The 18,979-nt window shown below is 43.5% G+C and overlaps 1 protein-coding gene across 2 annotated transcripts in view; it reads right to left on the bottom strand.

Moving 5' to 3' along the window:
- The window catches only part of LOC140494736 (CUGBP Elav-like family member 4), a 480,405-nt gene that overhangs the window by 232,061 nt on the left and 229,365 nt on the right, over positions 1-18,979 (bottom strand). For both annotated transcript variants that reach the window (XM_072594282.1, XM_072594281.1), the window contains exon 3: positions 3,931-3,979. In XM_072594282.1, the coding sequence (XP_072450383.1) occupies positions 3,931-3,979 (49 nt within the window). The remainder of the gene's footprint in view (positions 1-3,930; positions 3,980-18,979) is intronic.

The following is an 18,979-nucleotide window of genomic DNA, read 5'->3' on the forward strand; positions in this document are numbered from 1 at the left end:
GGTCAATTTGAAAAGGTCAGACTTGATTCATTCCCATCCTGTCATCCCTCATGACTGAATAAAGCAATCAGGGTTTTTTTATCCCTCCCTAATTTACAGCTGGTAACGGCTACCACACAACACAGCACAGCTGCACAAGCAAAGACGCTGCTGCTGCTGGAGATAAGTACGAATTGTAACCTCATTTATTTTTAGATGGAAAAAAGCCTTTGTAGTTTCTACACTGGCTGCCTCGGATACTTCACCTGTGCATCAATTATTTTGTCCAACAACACCACGCTGGCTAAAACAAAATGTAATGTTGCCCTGACTGCCACCTTGATCTGGCTGGGCAAGAGTGACATTTTATAATGCAGAAAATATCAACTTCTATCTGATGATTCACAAGTTAATTGAGAGGCGCTTTGTGAATGCAGGGTTAAGGAGAGGTAATTCATGTTACTCCTGTGCAAAACATAATTAAAATGTATAATGCACAATGGTAAAAGCATCAAACTGCTGTACAGTTGGCAGCACAGGAGGAGGCCATTTGGCCAATGCCATTCATGCTGGTCACTGAGCACCTCTCGCCTGCCTTTTTACTGCCACCCTCCCAATGTTCCTCACAACATCATGTGCCATCTAGAACAAAGCCCAATGAGATTCCTCCAATCACAGCCAAGAGTCAAGACATAAAGTAACAACCGATACCAAGGATTGACAAAGTCATGGGAGTGAGACTGGCTCAGACCCACCAGATAATTGCAACCTCTTACCCACACCAGCTTTTAATTCGAAATGACTTGGAAAATCATAGATTAGAATCCCTACAATGGGGAATGGGGCTATTCAGCCCATAAAGTCTGCACTGACCTTCCAAAGAGCATCATATCCAAAACCACCCTATCTTTGTAAACCCCTGGCTTTTTTTCTTAATCCTGACTATTCCCACCTAACGGGCACATCCCCTGGACAAAATGCTGCCAAGGTTTTTAGTTCCAAAGCAAGTCGAGGGGTCAGGGAGGTGAGGGCAAGACTTTTCCTGTTGATTGGATTTCCTGCACTGCTACCCAAAGAGACGGGAGGGAACAGATCACCATCGATCAATGCAGCACTGTGAATACTGATCACTTTGCCTGGAACTGCCTGGAAATGGGACATCCAACTCTTATTCCAGAGGAAGCCCGACCTCAGAAACTAGCTGGTCAAGCTGGTTAGTCAGTAGCTCTGAGAAGTAGCTCCTGATGAAGGGTTTTTGCCCGAAATGTAAATTCTCCTGCTCCTCGGATGCTGCCTGACCGGCTGTGCTTTTCCAACACCACACTCTCGACTCTAATCTCCAGCATCTGCAGTCCTCACTTTCGCCTAGCTCTGAGTAGTAGTCCAGTCCCCAATTTCTAATGCCTGGAATCCAGTTAGTGTTGGGGAAGGGTTGTTCAGGGGGCTCATGGGCAAAGACCTGAGCAGGGGGCGTTCTGGATGGAGAGATTAGGAGGGAGGCACTTTATACATGATGAAGAATGAACTGGGCAACTGACCACCAGCCCATTTCATACGGTTGATATCCAATCATTTCAGCCACCCCTCTCCCCACAAACAATTTAGAGATTGTAACATTATAAACATTATTATTTGCATGAGACTTTACAGTGTCTGCAAGTGTGTGGCTCCGCAAAATCTGCAGTCATAGTCTTTTTTGGGGTGGGATTCTTAATACCTGTGACCAGAACAGGATGACCTGCCAGGTGTACCCACTGCTCTGCTCTCCTTCAGCCAACCTCAAGTTTGAAACTGAGCAGGAAGCAGTCCTTACGTGGTACATAATTGTCCACTTAAGGGCTACAGTTATGTCGAAGGTGAGGGGAACACCGAAACCTTGCTAGCTCCAACGCCCCAGATAAAATTCCAACAGAGAGCAACAACACAACCACCTAGGCATACAGCCCCCAACTCCCGCCTACAATCCCACCAGCTGGGGTACTGTAAAGTTCTGCCCGAGCAAATCTCCATAATGAATCTCAGCTTTCTTCTGTGAATATCTGTGGAATGACCATTAAAAGTGGGGTGAAAGATTGGCTGTCAATTCACCCCAATCCTGCTGCAGTGCACTCATTTCACCTCCTCCAGGGATTTTGAGAAAGTGACCGTGATAACACTGCTATTTTTCGTGAGAGCTGGCGGTTTCTGGAAGAGCGTGAAACTGCCTCAATAGTTCTTGTTAACAAAGATTGTGTCGTGGTACAACAGAATTTTAAATAGCTCCTTTGTTGATTTTCAGATCAATTTTGCCTGTAAAACAAGGCACCCATATTGCTCATTGCGTCTTAAAAATTGTGACTCTGCATTTAATAAAGTCATCGCAACCACAGCAGGCATAAATATTGATGCTCCTCACAATACACCCATACTTCTCCCCAAAGTATCCATTATCAAAATATTACAAATTTATTAAAGGGGTATTGACATCCGAGAAAGCCTTCCACAAGATGCTATACCTCAAACACTTGTGTGATACAACCAATAATGTAACATCAGTTTATCCCACCATGGACTTGTATCATGAGTGCAACATGGAGGAATGACCAAGTCCAAACACAATTCAGTCATCAATACCAGCTCCCTGTCCAAGCATTTTTCCATCTGGGATAACTACACAGTAAACATTAGCCAGAACCATTTCCCTTTCTCCCTCTCAAACAGAGTGAGACCAGTTATAGTATCCTTACTGCCAACCCATCCTTATATACTTTGGATGCACTGGGAGGGAGTGGAATCAGATTCCCTTCCAAATGAGAGCCAGATTGTACTTGAGAAAGATTAGAAAAATGGGGAAGGACTGAGTGTGGGGAAATGGGTATGTGCGCATGACTGGAGAGTAGCTGGTCAGGGTGTATAGAACCAGGGGACACAATTGAAAAATAAGGGGGATGCCACTTAGGTCCGAGATGAGAGAACAGAAAGTCTTTGGAATTGTCTATCATGGAGGGCTGTGGAAGCTCAATCTTTGAGTACATTTAAGTAGAAATTGATAATTTTCTGATTATATGTGGGGGACAGGGTTATGGGGAAGGAATGGGTTAAATGACATGAAAATGTTTGATCAGCCATGATTGTACCGAATGCTGAGGCAGACTTGACAACCTGAATGGCCTACATTCATAAAGAACCAGCATTAGCAAGATGGGCCAAATGGCCACTTTCTACAGTACAACATTGAGGTAATAATTTTTAACTGAACCAATAATGTGCATTCATACATTTAGAGTAGAAAAACATCCCAAAATGTTTCGCATCAATTTGAAACCTTAGACTATGTTTAATTAAGAATCATGAACATATCACAAGAGTTAACCTCCAATAGACATGGCCATCTTGAAGGTATGCTGAAATATCACATGCATCCATGATTCTCACTGTGCCAACAACAATGCAGCTCAAGCAAATATTATTCATTTCATAAATGAAAATGCTATTTATTTACTTCCATGGCTCAAAAGGTAGGTGTGTCTCATGACGAGATATCGAACCATGTACCATCGCAAGGTCTCAAGATTGGCACAATCAATGTTAAGCTAGCTGACTGCAATTAGGCCACAGCAATGGACACTATAACTCGTCTCACTCCACAACCTCTTTGGTTTTAGGTAGGACAAGCCATAGTTCTTGTCCCTGATAATGGATATGTGTGTGGAGTTATTTACTTTTAAGACCTTCTCTCCCCTCAGAGGAAGCTCTGTTGGCATCAATACAGTCTCAAAAGCCAACCTCTGGAGGGCAGTTTGGCAAGAGGGTGGGGAGCCAGGTAAATGAGTGTGGCAACTGGAAAATAAACACTTAAATCCACCTTCAACCCAATGCATTACGTTCATTGCAGTTGCTGTGAAATTAGAATATTAAGGAAGTCCTAGTGACTGATATTCCCCCCCTCAATAAAATATCAGTGACAACTACCTCCACGACTCTCACTGTCAGCAGGCTTCACCTGAATGGGTCGATTCATCTAGAAGATAAAAAAAGAGGAATTGGAGATTAGAATTTCTATTGAAAGTAGCATCTTTAGCGTGTTATAAATCACAATGTCACTTCAAGGCACCAGTCGTACATTTCAAATCATTGACAATGTCTTACTTTGCAAAAAAAAATTAGAATCAACAGTCCTTGCTGCATTGTTACACGAGAGACATTACCAATTCCGCTAGGGAAGAAAAGAATGAGATTTGTATTGAGTTAATAAATATTTTCTTCTAGGTGTATTATCCAGGGCTTTCTAATCAGCTTCTTTCTTGGAATTGTGATTGAAGGGCATAATTGCTGAATGTCTCAGCAGTGATTCACATTACTCCAGGCAAGGTGCATCATTTCCGGAGGTTTGAGAGGGTGTGTCTGGTTATCTGGCTTTGCAATGGACAGGAAGAAGTCTGCTCAGAGCTCAAAAGCAAGAGTTGGTTGGATGAACATGTTGTTAGACGAGAGGCGCTCCACAAAAGCAGCCTGTAAATGCCCATGACGCATTCTGTGCTCACCTATCCTAAAGAATCAGGATGCCAATTCTCCTCTTTGAGTTGGAGACCCAGCAATGTGGGACATCCATGAATCCACTTCTCAATCAATACTCACAATGGAGTCTGGCTGTGAAGCCTACCATCATTAATCTGTCGGCTAAGTGACTTAGCCATGGGAAATGCAGGGATGGCGTTGAGGGGTAGGTCTGGGTGAGATGCTCTTCAGAGGGTCAGTGTGGATGCAAAGGGCCAAATGGCCTGCTTCCACACTGCAGGGATTCAATGAATTCCAGATGCTAGAAATCAGAAACAAAAACAGGAGTTGCTGGAAAAGCTCGAACAGGGCCGGTGGCATCTATGGAGAGAAATCAGAGTTAACATTTCAGGTCGAGTGGCCCTTCCTCAGAACCCAACATCAACCCTGATTTCTCTCCACAGATGCTGCCAGATCTGCTGAGCTTTTCCATTTTTATTTCTGATTTACAGCATCTGCTGTTCTTTTGTTTTCTAGTTAGATTCCTAGCAGTGTCATTTCAAGCCCTCCCCTCAGTATGGAGCCTTCAACAGGTCAGCGTTAGGGTGACTGAAGGCAAAAGAGGCAACCTCTACAAGACTCTCCTCCTCCAGTTGGATCACCCTGTGCTGTTCTCATCCCTTATTCTCTTTTCATAAAAATGTTCTAATCCATCAGCTCAGTGATGTGATTACACACCTCTGCAGCAGGTGGAACTTGGGTGTGAGTCTCCTGAACCAGAGGTAGGGAGACTACCATTGTTTCACATTCCCAAATGCCCTTAAGGAGGAGGTGGTGAGCTACTTTTTTGAACCGTTCCATGTCAAACAGTATAGGTACATCCACAGTGCAATAAGGAAGGAGGCTCCCAGATTTTTGACCCAATGACACTGAAGGAATAACAATTTGCCTCCTAATCAGGATGGGGTGCAGCCTGGAGGGTGTGCTCCCATAAATGTGCCCTGGCCCTTCCAAGGGAATGGTCATGGGGTCGAGAGGGTGCTGTCGAACCAGACTGAGTGAGCTGTTGCAGTGCATCTCATAGATGGAACACACTGCTGCCACTGTGCACTAGTGGCGGAGGGAGAGTTTATCGCTATTTCCTTGCAGCAGCATCTGTGACAGGATATAGGAAACTGCACTAGGAGTCTCAGCAAGTGGTGTCATATGTTCAGCACAGAAAAGTACAGGGATGTCAAGTTCTTCAGATAGAAATGGTTTTATGTTTATTCAGCCCGAGACGGAGTTAGCGAGCATGAATTGTAAAACATGGATCATTTCTTATCTCTCCTTAGCAGACCCTCTCTGCTGGTACATAGACCTATGGTAGTCTCAAGTGAACAAAATGCACAATGCAATTTTCATTACGTTACAAGAGTACTTCTAGCAAGAAGAAAATCGTGGTGAGGATGGTAATGCAGCAATCCAGTTTCATATTCCTGCAGTCTTTATTGTAATCCCTCTCCCAGTTTTGTGGAGAAAAATTCCACCCATTCCCACAATCTAATGCAATATCAAACACGTTCACCGTAATATTAAACATTCCCAGGAAAGTTACTGCAAATAAACAGCAAACTCCATCCTGTACAGAGTGGATGTGGAGAGGATGTTTCCACTACTAGGAGAGACTAGGACTTATGGGCACAGCCTCAGAGTGAAGGGATGCCCCATTAGAACTGAGATGAGGAGGAGTTACGAAGACAGAAGGTGGTGAATCTGTGGAACTCATTGCCACAGAGGGCCACGGAGGCTACAACATTGAGTGTATCTAAGACTAAGATAGAAAGGTTCTTGATGAGTAACGGGATCAAGGGTTACAGGGAGTAGGCAGGAGAATGAAGTTGAGAAACATATCAGCCATGAACGAATGGTGGAGCAGACTTGATGGGCTGAATGGCCTAATTCTGCTCCTATATCCTATGGTCTGTAGTGTTACTATTGCACTATAATATGCCTCAATTCCAACCTCAGAAGGATAATCCTGGTTGGGACAAAGGGACATTTTCCATTTCTAACACACTTTCTATGATCTTCCTGTGTGAGTGTTTCAGTTACAGGAAGCATTGTACTATCACATTGATTAAGTAGCCAGTGAGGGAAGTAAGGGTGACTGCTCCTTGACATCATGGTAGCATTTGATCAAGTGTGGCATCAAGGAGCCCTATCAAAATGAGTCAATGAGAATTAGGGGAAATTCTCTGGTCGGCGTCATGCCTAGCCCCAAGCAAGATGGTTATAACAGGTGCAGGTCAGTAATGGCAGCCCCAGGACATTGCTACAGGAGCTCCCCAGGGCAGTGTCCTTGGCCTAACCATCTTCAGTTGTTTCATCAATGACCTTCCCTCCATCAAAAGGTCAGACATGGGAGTTTTCACTGATGTATGCACAATGTTCTGTATTTCTCTTAACTCCTCAGGTACTAATGCAGTCTGTGCCCAAGTGAAACAAGGCCTGGACAACCTGCAAAACATGGGACAATTGGCCGAATAGCTTCCAACTGTAATACACCAATCTCTAATTTTCTGAATCTTTCATCCCATGGGTCTGAAATAGATTTGAGACCAAGTCCCATAAGTGACAAATCAGGGCCTAACACATATTAACTTTCAAGTACTTTACACTAGGAAGAGGAGAACACAGTTTATGGCTGATATTCTTGGTAACAGCAATTTCAATTTGGCACATGCCAGCCTTGGCTCAGTGACAGGATTCTTGTTCACATATCATGGGTTCAAACCTCACTCCAGAACTACTGCAGATAAGCCAGTCTGAAACTTCAATGTGGTAGTGAGGGAATACTTCATCATTGCAGATGATGTTCAGCAAGTGAGGTGATGAATTGAAGTTCCCTTCTGCTACCATGAAAGTTACCACAGTCCCAGAGGTAAATCCGCCATTAGGTAGCTAGCTTGAGCTCAGGACCACCACGCCTCATGTAAGGGGAGCAATTGACAAGGCAATGCTTTCCTGGTGACTTTGACTGGTTGGGGAAAATTGAACATGTGGCGTTATTTGCACATTGCAAACCAGTCATCCAGGAGACAGTGAGGTCTGCAGATGCTGGAGATCAGAGTTGAGAGCGTGTTGCTGGAAAAGTACAGCAGATCGGGCAGCATCGGAGGAGCAGGAAAATCAACGTTTCAGACCAGAGCCCTTCATCAGCAATGAGGCTGGGAGCCTCGAGGGTGGAGAGAATAATGGGAGGGGGGTGGGGCTGGGGAGAAGGAAGCTACTTCATTTATCTCTCCACCCTCAAGGCTCCCAGCCTCATTCCTGATGAAGGGCTCTGACCTGAAACATCGATTTTTCAGGTCCTGCTCCGCCTTTCCAGCAACACACTCTCAAACCAGTCATCCAGCCAACTGAGCTAACTCTATTATGTCAGTTATTTGAAGAAGAGCATGGGAGTTTCACTGACCAATATTAATCCATCAAACCAAAGAAAGTCACTCTTCAGCTGTTGTGGGACCTGACTATCATTAGCAATTCTTTTGACAGTACTGTCACCTCTGAGTCAGATGTTTGAGAGTTCAAGTCCCAGTCCAGGACTTGAATGCAGAAATCTGGGCAGACATTACAACATATTGCTGATGGTTATTGCACTGTCAGAGTGCTTTTGACTGAGATGTTAAACTGAGGCCCTGTCCACCTGCTTAAGGTGCTCATAAAGATCACGTCACATTATTTTCAAGAACAGCGATGGAATTATTAAAGTGGTCAATACCCATCTCTCAAACAACATCCTAAGAGCAGATAGTCTGGTCATTACAATGTTGCAGCTGGAGCACAATCCTGCTGGATTCCCTACCTTACAGCACTGACTGCATTTCAAAAGCACTTTGAGACAGTCTGAAGGTCATGACAAGTGCTACATAAATTTGAGTCTTCCTACCTTGTGTGCAATCAAGGAAAAAGGAAAAGACAGGCAAGTGGAGTGGAGGATAATCAAAATCAGTCATGATCTCATTGAATGACAGAGCAAACCTGATGGGCTGAATGGCCTACTTCTGTTCCTCTGTTTTATGACTGTCAATGAGCAAACATAATAATATTGCAGAAATAACTCGTTGGTGGAGAAGCCCTTTGAGATGACTAGAAAATGGAAATGGTGCTTTCCAAATATCAACTCTGAGAGTCAGTCTCATTAACCGAACAGTTCAAGCTGAATATTTCTGTTCAGCATTTTGTCAAACTTACAGTCCAAATCATACACACAGAAATCTCTTCCCTGGAACATGTTATTGAAGTTATATAAGATCCACTAAGGATGAGAAAAACCTTACAAGTCCTCAAGACACATATTTATCATCATTCTCACACAATAGCATTTACAGTGTCACTAATGATCACTTATTTCTACCATGCACAGAATAACAGAATGCTGAAACACAAGACACTACACATGAAAAGTTGTCTTTGTTAATTCCCCAGCAATTGGCTGCCACACCACACCCAGGATCAGCACAGAAAGGACACAGGTGCTGTTTTAGGAAAGGGTCTTCAAATTCCTAGCCTCACCTCCTCGTCCCCTCCATACATGCACCTCCATCACCCTCAGCACCTCCCATTCAGCATCCCCAACCCCAATACCACCCACCAGCCTCCACTAACACTGTCACCAAGATATCTCATAGAATCCTTATAGTGTGAAAGCAGGCCTTTTGGCCCAAAAGTACAAACCGACTCTCTGGAGAGCATCCTACCGAGATTCACCCCCTACCACCCTACATTTCCCATAGTTAACCCATCTAACCTACATAGCCCTGGACACTATGGGCAATTTAGCATGACCAACCCACCTAACCCGCTCATCTTTGGACTGTGGGAGGAAACTGAAGCACCCGAAGGAAGCCCACACAGACACAGGAAGAATGTGCAAACTCCACACGGACAGTCACCAAAGGCTAGAATTGAACCTAGATGCCTAGTGCAGTGAGGCAGCAGTGCTAACCACTAAGCCACTGTACCATCCCAAAACATCTCAAACAATGAATAAAGGACAGTGTCAAAGATGATAAGAACTTTAATCACTGTCCATAATCCAGGTATCAGAGACTATCACATGAAATGATAATGCTCCATCCTTTTCTAACGTCCCCTATGTCTCCTCCCTGCAGGGAGGCTACCATATTCCAAGTGGAGCCAGCCATCCCTCCAGCTAATGGTGCTTTCAAATTGTTAAAAAGTGCAATTTTACTTTGATATGACTATAGCAGAAATCATTAGTACTTTAGCAGAATACTCCTGGGACTATCAGTAAATACTGACACACTTGGAAGGATCCTTTCTAACTAATAACATAATTTCAGAGACCCCTTGTAAATACAGACACACACCAAGGACCCCCTATAAATGCTGACATTCTACCACGAATCCCCGCCCCCATAACTACTGTCACACTCTCAGACACCTCCTGCAAATATTGGTACCCAAACACCAGGGATCCTTTAGAAACACTGACACACACCAGGGAGTCCCTGTCAAGTCCCCCCAGCAAGTACTCAATCCACTCATCTCGGGGTTTCCCTGTAAATAGTGACACACTCCCCAAGATCCCCTGAAAATGCTGAATCACTCCCGGGAAGCGCTGCAAATGCCATCACACCCTCAGGGCCCCTCTGTAAATACGGACACACTCCCTGGGAATCCATCTGTCAATAGTGGCACACTCCCAGGGACCCCCTGTAAATACAGACGTATTCCTGGGGGCACACCAGTAAATACTGACACAGTCCTCAGGGACTCTCTGTATTACACCCTGGAATACTGGCACACTCCTGGACACATGCCTATAAATACTGTCAAACTCTCAGGACCCCTCTGAAAATGCTGACTCACTCCCAGGGACACCCTATAAATGCTGACTCACTCCCAGGGACCGACCTGTAAATACTAACACACTCCTGGGGATCTGCCTGTAAATACTGACACATTCCTAGGGACCCCACAATAAACACCCTTGGGGAGTCTCTGTAAATGGGGCGATGCTCCCCAAGTCCTTCTGGAAATTTTGATGTGTTCCCAAGGGACGTCGTGTAAACACCAGCATGGTCCTGGGGATCATTTGGAAATATTAACATGTAAGAACCCTCTCTACTAATAATGTGCTCCAGAGCAATGTTCCTATGCATGGTTACACAATAATTGGAAAGATAATGTGCAAGCCACTTGAAAACTTTTCCGTACTTTTCCGTAGTATCTGATACATGTGAGGCAGTACAATAAAACTGAGGCATACCCGCAATGAAGGCTGTGCACAATGCAGACATATGAAGGTTGGCAACATTCCTGTGTTATGCAGTAAACAGTGACACACACCTGAGGTCATCATGCAAACATTAACACAATCATCGGTATCTCCTGTAAATATTAACACTGTACAGGGACATCCTGCAAATACTAAGATACTCATGGGTACAACATGCACATCCTCATGCTCTTCTTGGAGGTCCCTGTAAATATTAAGACAGAACTGAGGACATCCTACAAAAACTATCACAGACCCAGGTACCCTTGTAAACACTCCTAGGGCTCTCCATAAATATTAACATACGCCTGAGACTCTACACAAATATTAACACACACCTGAGACTCTACACAAATATTAACACACTCTTGAGACCTTCTGTAAATATTAATGCACTTCTGGGACTCTCCACCAATGTTAACACACTTCTCAGAGAGTCATGCAAACTGCAGCACTTTGGCCCAATGCATCCACAGTGACCAAGATTCCCAAACTAAACTGGTCCCACTTGCCTGTGGGAGTTTGGCCCATCTCTCTCTAATCTTTTCTGATTTTGTTTTAAGAATTAGAGTCCCTACAGTGTGGAAACCAGTCCTTCAGCCCAACAAGACCATACCGAAACTCCGAAGAGTAACCCAGCCAGACCCATTGCACTAATGCACCTAGCCTACACATCCCTGAACTCCATGGGCAATTTAGCATGGCCAATTCACCTAACCTGCCTATCCTTGCATTGTGGGAGGAAACTGGAGCGAACCCATGCAGACACGGGGAGAATGTGCAAACTCCACACAGACAGTCACGCAAGATTGGAATCGAACTCGGGTCCCTGGCACTGTGAGGCAGCAATGCGAGCCACTGTGCTGCCCAAGCTGATTTATGTACCTACCGAAAGACTTTTATAAGTTGTAACCTATCACTTCCTCTGGCAGTTCATTCCACATACCGGGACACCCCCCACAAAAATTAACATAATTCTGGGACTCTCCATAAATATTAACACATCCCTGGGATGGCCTACAAATATGAATACATCCATAGGGCCTCCTATTTAACCTTCAATAGATGGCTTCATTAGTGTAATGCTTTTCATTTAGCTAAAGAGTTTTATTTGTGTACAACAACAGAAATAATGTTCCAATAAGTCGCAAGATACATAAAGAATATCAACCCTGACTGAATGAATAAAACTTTGTGCTGCCTGGAGCTCCTAACATTTTGCTGTGGGCTTCCTTGTACCACTTTTGAAAATCCATGCTATAGTCAGAAATTGATCAAATCGATACAAGGAGATGGACAACAAAATCAAGGGTCAAAGGGAAAACATTAGGAGAGTGTGACTATCTGGAGAGCTCTTTTAAAGAGTGGTTGAATGGCCTCCCCTAGTATTGTATCATTCTATAGACAAGTATGAGGCTGAGTTGAAAGTGTGGTCAGCCTGCATCAACTGACTCAATAGCTGAAGCATGTTGCTAACAGCACGGGTTCGGTCCCAGTGCCAGTTGTGGTCCATGGAAGTCTATCTATTTGCTCATGCTGGACATTGAGTGGTAACCCTAAGGTATGTAGGCACTTGCCTCCATTACAGAGAGCTGACCCTGACCCCTCATGGTCTGTGGCTCATTCCACTTTCCCTCCTCATTACCATTTGAGGTTGGAAACCCCTCTCCATAATAGTGGGTTGCAGTTAATGCATTCATTAATCTTTCTCCAACCAATTTGTGCAGAAACATTACCCATTAAAAGAAAATAAAACATCCATATATTTGGTGCTTTCCACATTCCTAGAGTGTCCTACGATGCTTCCCAGCCAATCAATCGGGGAGATAGACCAGCCATGGTAACGTCATTGGACCAAATAACCCAAAGGCCCAGGCTAATGCTCAGGGGATATGGTTTCAAATCCTGCTTCGCCAGATGGTGAATTTTGAATTCGTCTGGCTCACACATGTTCTTTAGGGAGGGGAAATCCACCACCCATATGCGTTCTGGCCTACATGTGACTCCAGACCTACAGCAGTGGCTTAGCAAGATGCTCCATTGTATTAAAGCTGTAAAAAAAGAATCGGATGAAACCAGACTATGCAGCCAGCATCCAATTTCTTTCCTAACAGCACTGTGAATGTGCCTCCAATCAACAGACTGAAGGCTTTCAAAGGGAATTAGTAATGGGCTAAAAATGCAGTGATTATACACACATTCTATGAACTGATAAAAATTTCGACATAAGCACTTTTAGGAAACACAGGAACACATTTGCACATCTCACAATCAGCAATGTGATAATGACATGATAGTATGTGTTCTATAAGGGTTACTGAATAAATATTGACCAGGGCCCTTGGGGAGAACCACTCCCATCTTACAACTTCTTCAAAATAGTGACCATGGAATCTTTTATGTTCACCTGAGAGAGCAGACTTGGTTTAATTTAAAGTCTTGTCTGAACTACAATGCCGCATTAAAATACTAGCTTAGATTATGTGCTCAAGTCCTGGAGTGGGGTTGAGCTCATTGTTAGGAGTAAGTGGGTTAATCTCTCCCTTAAAATAGCTTGAAGAAGAGTGTCCTACAAATACATTAAGCATTTGCCACTATTATCATCAACTGGCAATTAACCAAGGCTCATATTTTCCTTCAGTAGACATCAGCCTGAAAAAATGAGTGAAAACCAGAACTGTTTAGTGAATCAAATTCAGCCAGTTAGTGGCAACACAAATCTCCACATCAAACAGTACTCAGTTTTGGATCTTAGCAGCTTTAAGGGAGTATGACCTACCCTGCATGTTGCTGTTGTCTCCAAAGAGTCCCAATACAGTCGTGGAAAAGATCTGTTTTACTGTCATTACAATCCCATAAACACTTCTTCAAGGAGAACTCCATAATGGCTTTTCAAAATGTCCTAATAATAATCTGATATATGGGGGAGCAGGCAGGAATGACTTCGCTTATTGCTGATAGTGCCCAACCTCACCTTGAAAATGACTAAACCCAGAGTGGGAACATTAGCCCATAAATTCAACCGTTGTAAATACTCACTAGAACTGTCTGCGAGTGCAGCAAAGCTGACATTGCTGGGGAGAGGCTCTGAGCCTGCGGAGTATAAGCTTCACTGAGGACTCAGTCACGTCCTTCCTGATGATACTGCTGCATCCTGTCACAGGCTTTCAGAACTGGTTTGAATCTAGGGCTCATCACCGTCGCTGCTGGCAGAACACTGGCACTGTGTGGGCAATGACCCAGATACAAGCAACAGCAGCAACACTATCTAGAAACCCTTTGTTTACAGAGTCAAGTTTCTTTTGTCTGCACTTACTGACTTCAAATCCATGTTTGCACGGGATGATGCAGCACAGAAGGAGGCCGTTCATCCCATCGGGGCTGTTAGTGTCTTTGAAAGGACTGAAAAATGTGTTGCTGGAAAAGCGCAGCAGGTCAGGCAGCATCCAAGGAGCAGGAGAATCGACGTTTCGGGCATAAGCCCTTCTTCAGGAATCTTTGAAAGGACTGTCCAGAATGTCCCACTTGCTCCACAGCTCTGAAGGTCAGCCCCCTCTAATGCTATGCCTAAATTCCTTTTAGACGTTACTTTGAATCAGATTCATCCACGCTGTTAGGCAGTGTATTCCAAATTGCTGTATCAAAAAGAAAATTGGCTTCATTTCCCAAATGGTTCGAGGAACATATGAACTGGAGTAGGCCATTCAGCCCCTCGAGCATGTTCCACCATTCAATGAGATTGAGTTGACGTGCGGCTTGACTCCATATTCCTGCCTTTGGCCCATATCCCTTAATACTGTAGCAAACGTTTATTGAGCAAAAATTTAAAATTAACAACTGATCATGCAACCACCACTGTTTATGGCAGAGTTCCAAACATCCACCACCCTTTCTGGGTGGAAGTGCTTCCAAACAGAAGTCCTGTCCCTAATTCTCAGATTATTTTCCCTTGTTCTACTACCAATTACAGCTATTAAAATTTCCTCCCTCTGATTTCCTAAAAATGCTAACTCCACAAATGTGAGTTACTCTGGAGATCTCACTCACTAATACACTCATATGGGAGAAGGAATCAATTGGACTGATGAGGCAGGTAAGCCATTGTCCAACCCTGTCACCCACATCTGGACACATGTCACTGTAAATTGGGGAGATGATGGCATAGTGGTATTATCACTAGACTATTAATCCAGAGACCCAGGCAATGTTGTGGGGATAGGAGTTCAAATTGTGCCATGGCAGCTGGTAGAATTTGAATTCAACTTTTTTAAAAACCTGGAATTAAGAGTCTAATGATGACCATGAAACCATTGTCGATTGTTGGTAAAATCTCATCTAGTTCACTAATGCCCTTTAGGGAAGGAAACAGCCATCCTTACCTGGTCTGGCCTACATGCGACTCCAGACCCACAGCAATGTGGTTAACTCTTAACACAGAGGGATGGGTAATAAATTCTGGCCAAGCCCGTGACGTCCATATCCAATGGATGAATAAAAACTAATAAAAGGAAATGCATGAACAACAATAAATAGAAAATCTAATTGATTGCAAAGTACTTAAAACACAGAGAAAGGCCCTTCAGCCTAACTGGTCCATGCCAGTATACTAGCACCTCAAAAGCCTTCTCTGACTCCTTTATCAACAAAGGTAAAGTTACCATTGTCTGACCAGACTAGACAGGTGCTTTCTGATTAGAGAGACAGCTGGTGGTAGTGAACCTAAGGGCCACCATGACTGAGGTAAGGGAGGGCTGGAGAGGCAGAGTCCTCCATGGTAACCTCAGCCTGTAGGAACTGAGCCCATGACTTTGGCATTACTCTACATCACAGACCAGCTTTCCAGCTCACTGAGCTAACTGACCCCCCCTCTTTATCCAAATAGCTTTCCGTTACCATCTCCTTCATGTGTTCATCTCATTTTCCCTTATATATTTCCTTTTCTACCAGTATTCAAGCCTCTCATGATAACCTGATTATCCCCTTGAGCTCAGATTAATCAATTCAATACCAAACAATAATCTTTCCTAGGACTTTCAAATCTATTACAAGTCAGCACTAGACTAAGTAGCGCATGTATCTACTAAAGCTCAATTTTAGCTTTTTCTCTTGTGTTATTAGAGACCAATCCCTCCCACACATCCTCTCCCATCTTATACACCGCAGAACAGGGCACTCAGCCACACAAATCTCAGCTCAGCTCTCTGACCATTTTAAACAGAGATGAGAAGTGAATATGTAAAGGTAGTTGGCCAGTTATAGGGGAGGCAACAGTGCAGCTGCGCTAGCAGTCTAAAACCCCAGTCTGATGCTCTTGTGTCATGGGTTCAAATCCCACCATGGCTGGTGGTGAAGCTTCAATTCAACAAAAGTCCTGAATAGAGAACAGACTGATTGCTAACCAGGTAAACAAAACCCCTGTAAAAAGGGGGAAAGTTCTGTTTCTATGGTTCACTTGCCTTTCATTTCCAATATTCCTAACAGCACCATTGGTGTAGTTCCAAGACAATTTAGGAGGAATCGTCAACTAAAATTTGACACCAATCCACATGATGAGGTATTGTTACAGGCAACAAAAGGTTTGGTCAAAGATGTAGGTTTTAAAGACTGTCTTGAAGGGAGAGATACAGAACTTATGACCCTGGTAGCTAAAGACAAGATACTGATGATGAAGGAAAATTTGGAATAATCAACAGGACAATATTAGAGAAATGAAGAGATCACAGAGGACGTAAGGCTGGAGAGTATTATGTCGATAGAAAGCAAGGGCTGAGATATATAAGAAACACGGTGCTGTGGCTGCCCCCATCAAACCCACTGTCATATGGAACATGGCTTTGTGCGGGGGAGGTCTTGTCTCAGAAATTTGATGAGAATAGGATAATGGGTGTTGTCTACACTGACTTTACTAAAGCATTTGACAAGATTCCTCATGTTAGGCTGGTCCAGAACATTAAGTCACATGGGATTTATGGTGAGTTGGTAAGTTCGATACAAAATTGGCTTGGTCATAGAAGACAGAGAGGTGTTTTTGTGACTGGAGGTCTGTGACCAGGTTTCCACAAGATAGTGTTGGAATCTCTGCAGTTAGTAATGCCTATAAATAATTTGAATGAAAATATAGGGGTCTGATTTGTAAGTTTGAGGACAACCCAAGTTTGGTAGAGTTGAGGATAGTGAGGAAGCTTGTCAAAGGATACAGCAGGATATAGATCAGTTGAATTTAATCTTGATAAGTGTGAAGTGATGCACTTTAGGAGGTCAAATGCAAGAGGAAAGTATACTGTAAATGGTCCTTAGGAGCACTGATATAAAGAGGGATCTCGCAGTGCAAGTCCGTAGCTTGCTGAACGTGCAACTCAAGTGAAAGAGGTGGTAAAGTGGGCCCAATTCCCTTCATCCATCAAGGCATTGAGTATAAAGGTTGGCAAGTCATGCTGCTGCTTTATAAAAGTTTAATTAGGCCATATTTGGAGTATTGTGTGCAGTTCTGGTCACCACACTATAGGATGGATGTGGAGGCTTTGGAAAGGGTGCATAAGAGGTTCATCAGGATATTATCTGGACTGGAGTATATTATCTATAAGGAGAGGTTGGACAAACTTGGTTTCATTTTTGCTTGGGCATTGGAGGTTGAGGATAGCATGGATAGCTGCAATTGTTTTCCCAGGGTGGAAATGTCAAATACTGGACGGCATTGGTTTAAGGTGATGGAGGAAAGTTTAAGGGAGATGTGTGAGGGAAGTTTTTTTTTAATACAGAGGGTGGGAGATGCCTGGAATGCACTGCCAGAGGATGTGATAAGATCAGATACGATAGCAGTGTTTAAAGAGACATTTAGGTGGACATATGAACAGGCAAGGAATAGAGGGATATGGACCTTGTGCAAGCAGATGGGATTAGTTTAAAATGGTCAGCACAGTCATGGTGAGTCAAAGAGCCTGTTACTGTGCTGTAATTTTCCATGTTCTATGTTCCGTCCTTGTTACTGTGTCAAAACTCAATAACTCCCTCTTTAAAGCAGTGTGGGTGTCCCTGCACACCAAGGATTGCAGTGGTTCAAGAAGGTGGCTCGCTGGAACCTTTTCAAGGGAGCTTTCAGATGGGCAATAATTATTGGCTTAGCCAGTGACACCTACATTCCATAATTAAATAAAACAAAAATAGTCTATGAGTGTCCTGCAGAGATAATACTTTAGTCATGATTCAGTAAGAACAGAAGTTTCGTTGTTCCTGACCAATTTTGACAATTGAAGTTGCTGGACCCCACTCTGCATCTGAGCAGGTATCATTGCCCCTTTAAATGCAACTAAGATTCTGGCAAACTATTTGTTAAGCTATGACTTCAGGTTAGCAGCAACTATTACCGTCAGCTAGGTGATAAATGGAAGGGTCCAGATTGCAAATGAAAGCTCCCGGTATTAATTAGCCTCAAAAATAGTCAAATATGGAAGTCAATCTATCACAGGCTATCACAGAAACAGGCTTGGACTATAAACAGCTGGATCAGGAAACAGGATCAAAAGGAAACAGGATGAAATTCAATGTTACTGTACTAATAGGTATAGTACATAATAACAGCCTGAATTTACATAATGCCTTTAACATAACAAAATGCCTCAAGGTTCATTTTTTTTCTATTCATTCATAGGATGTGGGCTTCTCTGGCTCAACCAGCATTTACTGTATATCCCTATTTGTTAAGAGTCAACCACATTGCTATGGGTCTGAAGTCACATAGACAGTCTCCTTCCCTAAAGGGCATTAGTGAACCAGAGAGGTTTCACCCTGACAATCGACAATGGCTTCATGGTCACCATTACAGTCTTATTTCCACACATTTGTTGAATTCAATGCCATATCCTGCTAGGGTAGGATTTGAACCCAGATCCTCAGAACATTACCTGGATCAATAGACAAGTGATAATACCACTAGGCTACTGCCTCCCCTTATCATTACCTGATGACAATGCACTACCAGGGGAGAGTCTGTGAGCATGTCTCTGACAAATGGCCATGCCCTGCAGCTGTGATCTTTATGAATCTACAGCCAAAAACACCCAGGCTTGTACATGCTCATGTGTGACATTAGCTGATCCAAGTTCACCTTTTACAGCAACAGTCAGACATTCTTCAATGAGCTGAAGATGTCAAGAGTGTACCAGCAATGATCTTCTTCCTTTCTCATAAGAATATTTGCTCTGCTGTTTTAGGATGTCCACTTTCTCTTGTAGGCACTGA

The sequence above is a fragment of the Chiloscyllium punctatum genome, chromosome 24 (assembly GCF_047496795.1).
Source record: "Chiloscyllium punctatum isolate Juve2018m chromosome 24, sChiPun1.3, whole genome shotgun sequence".
Lineage (NCBI taxonomy): Eukaryota > Metazoa > Chordata > Chondrichthyes > Orectolobiformes > Hemiscylliidae > Chiloscyllium > Chiloscyllium punctatum.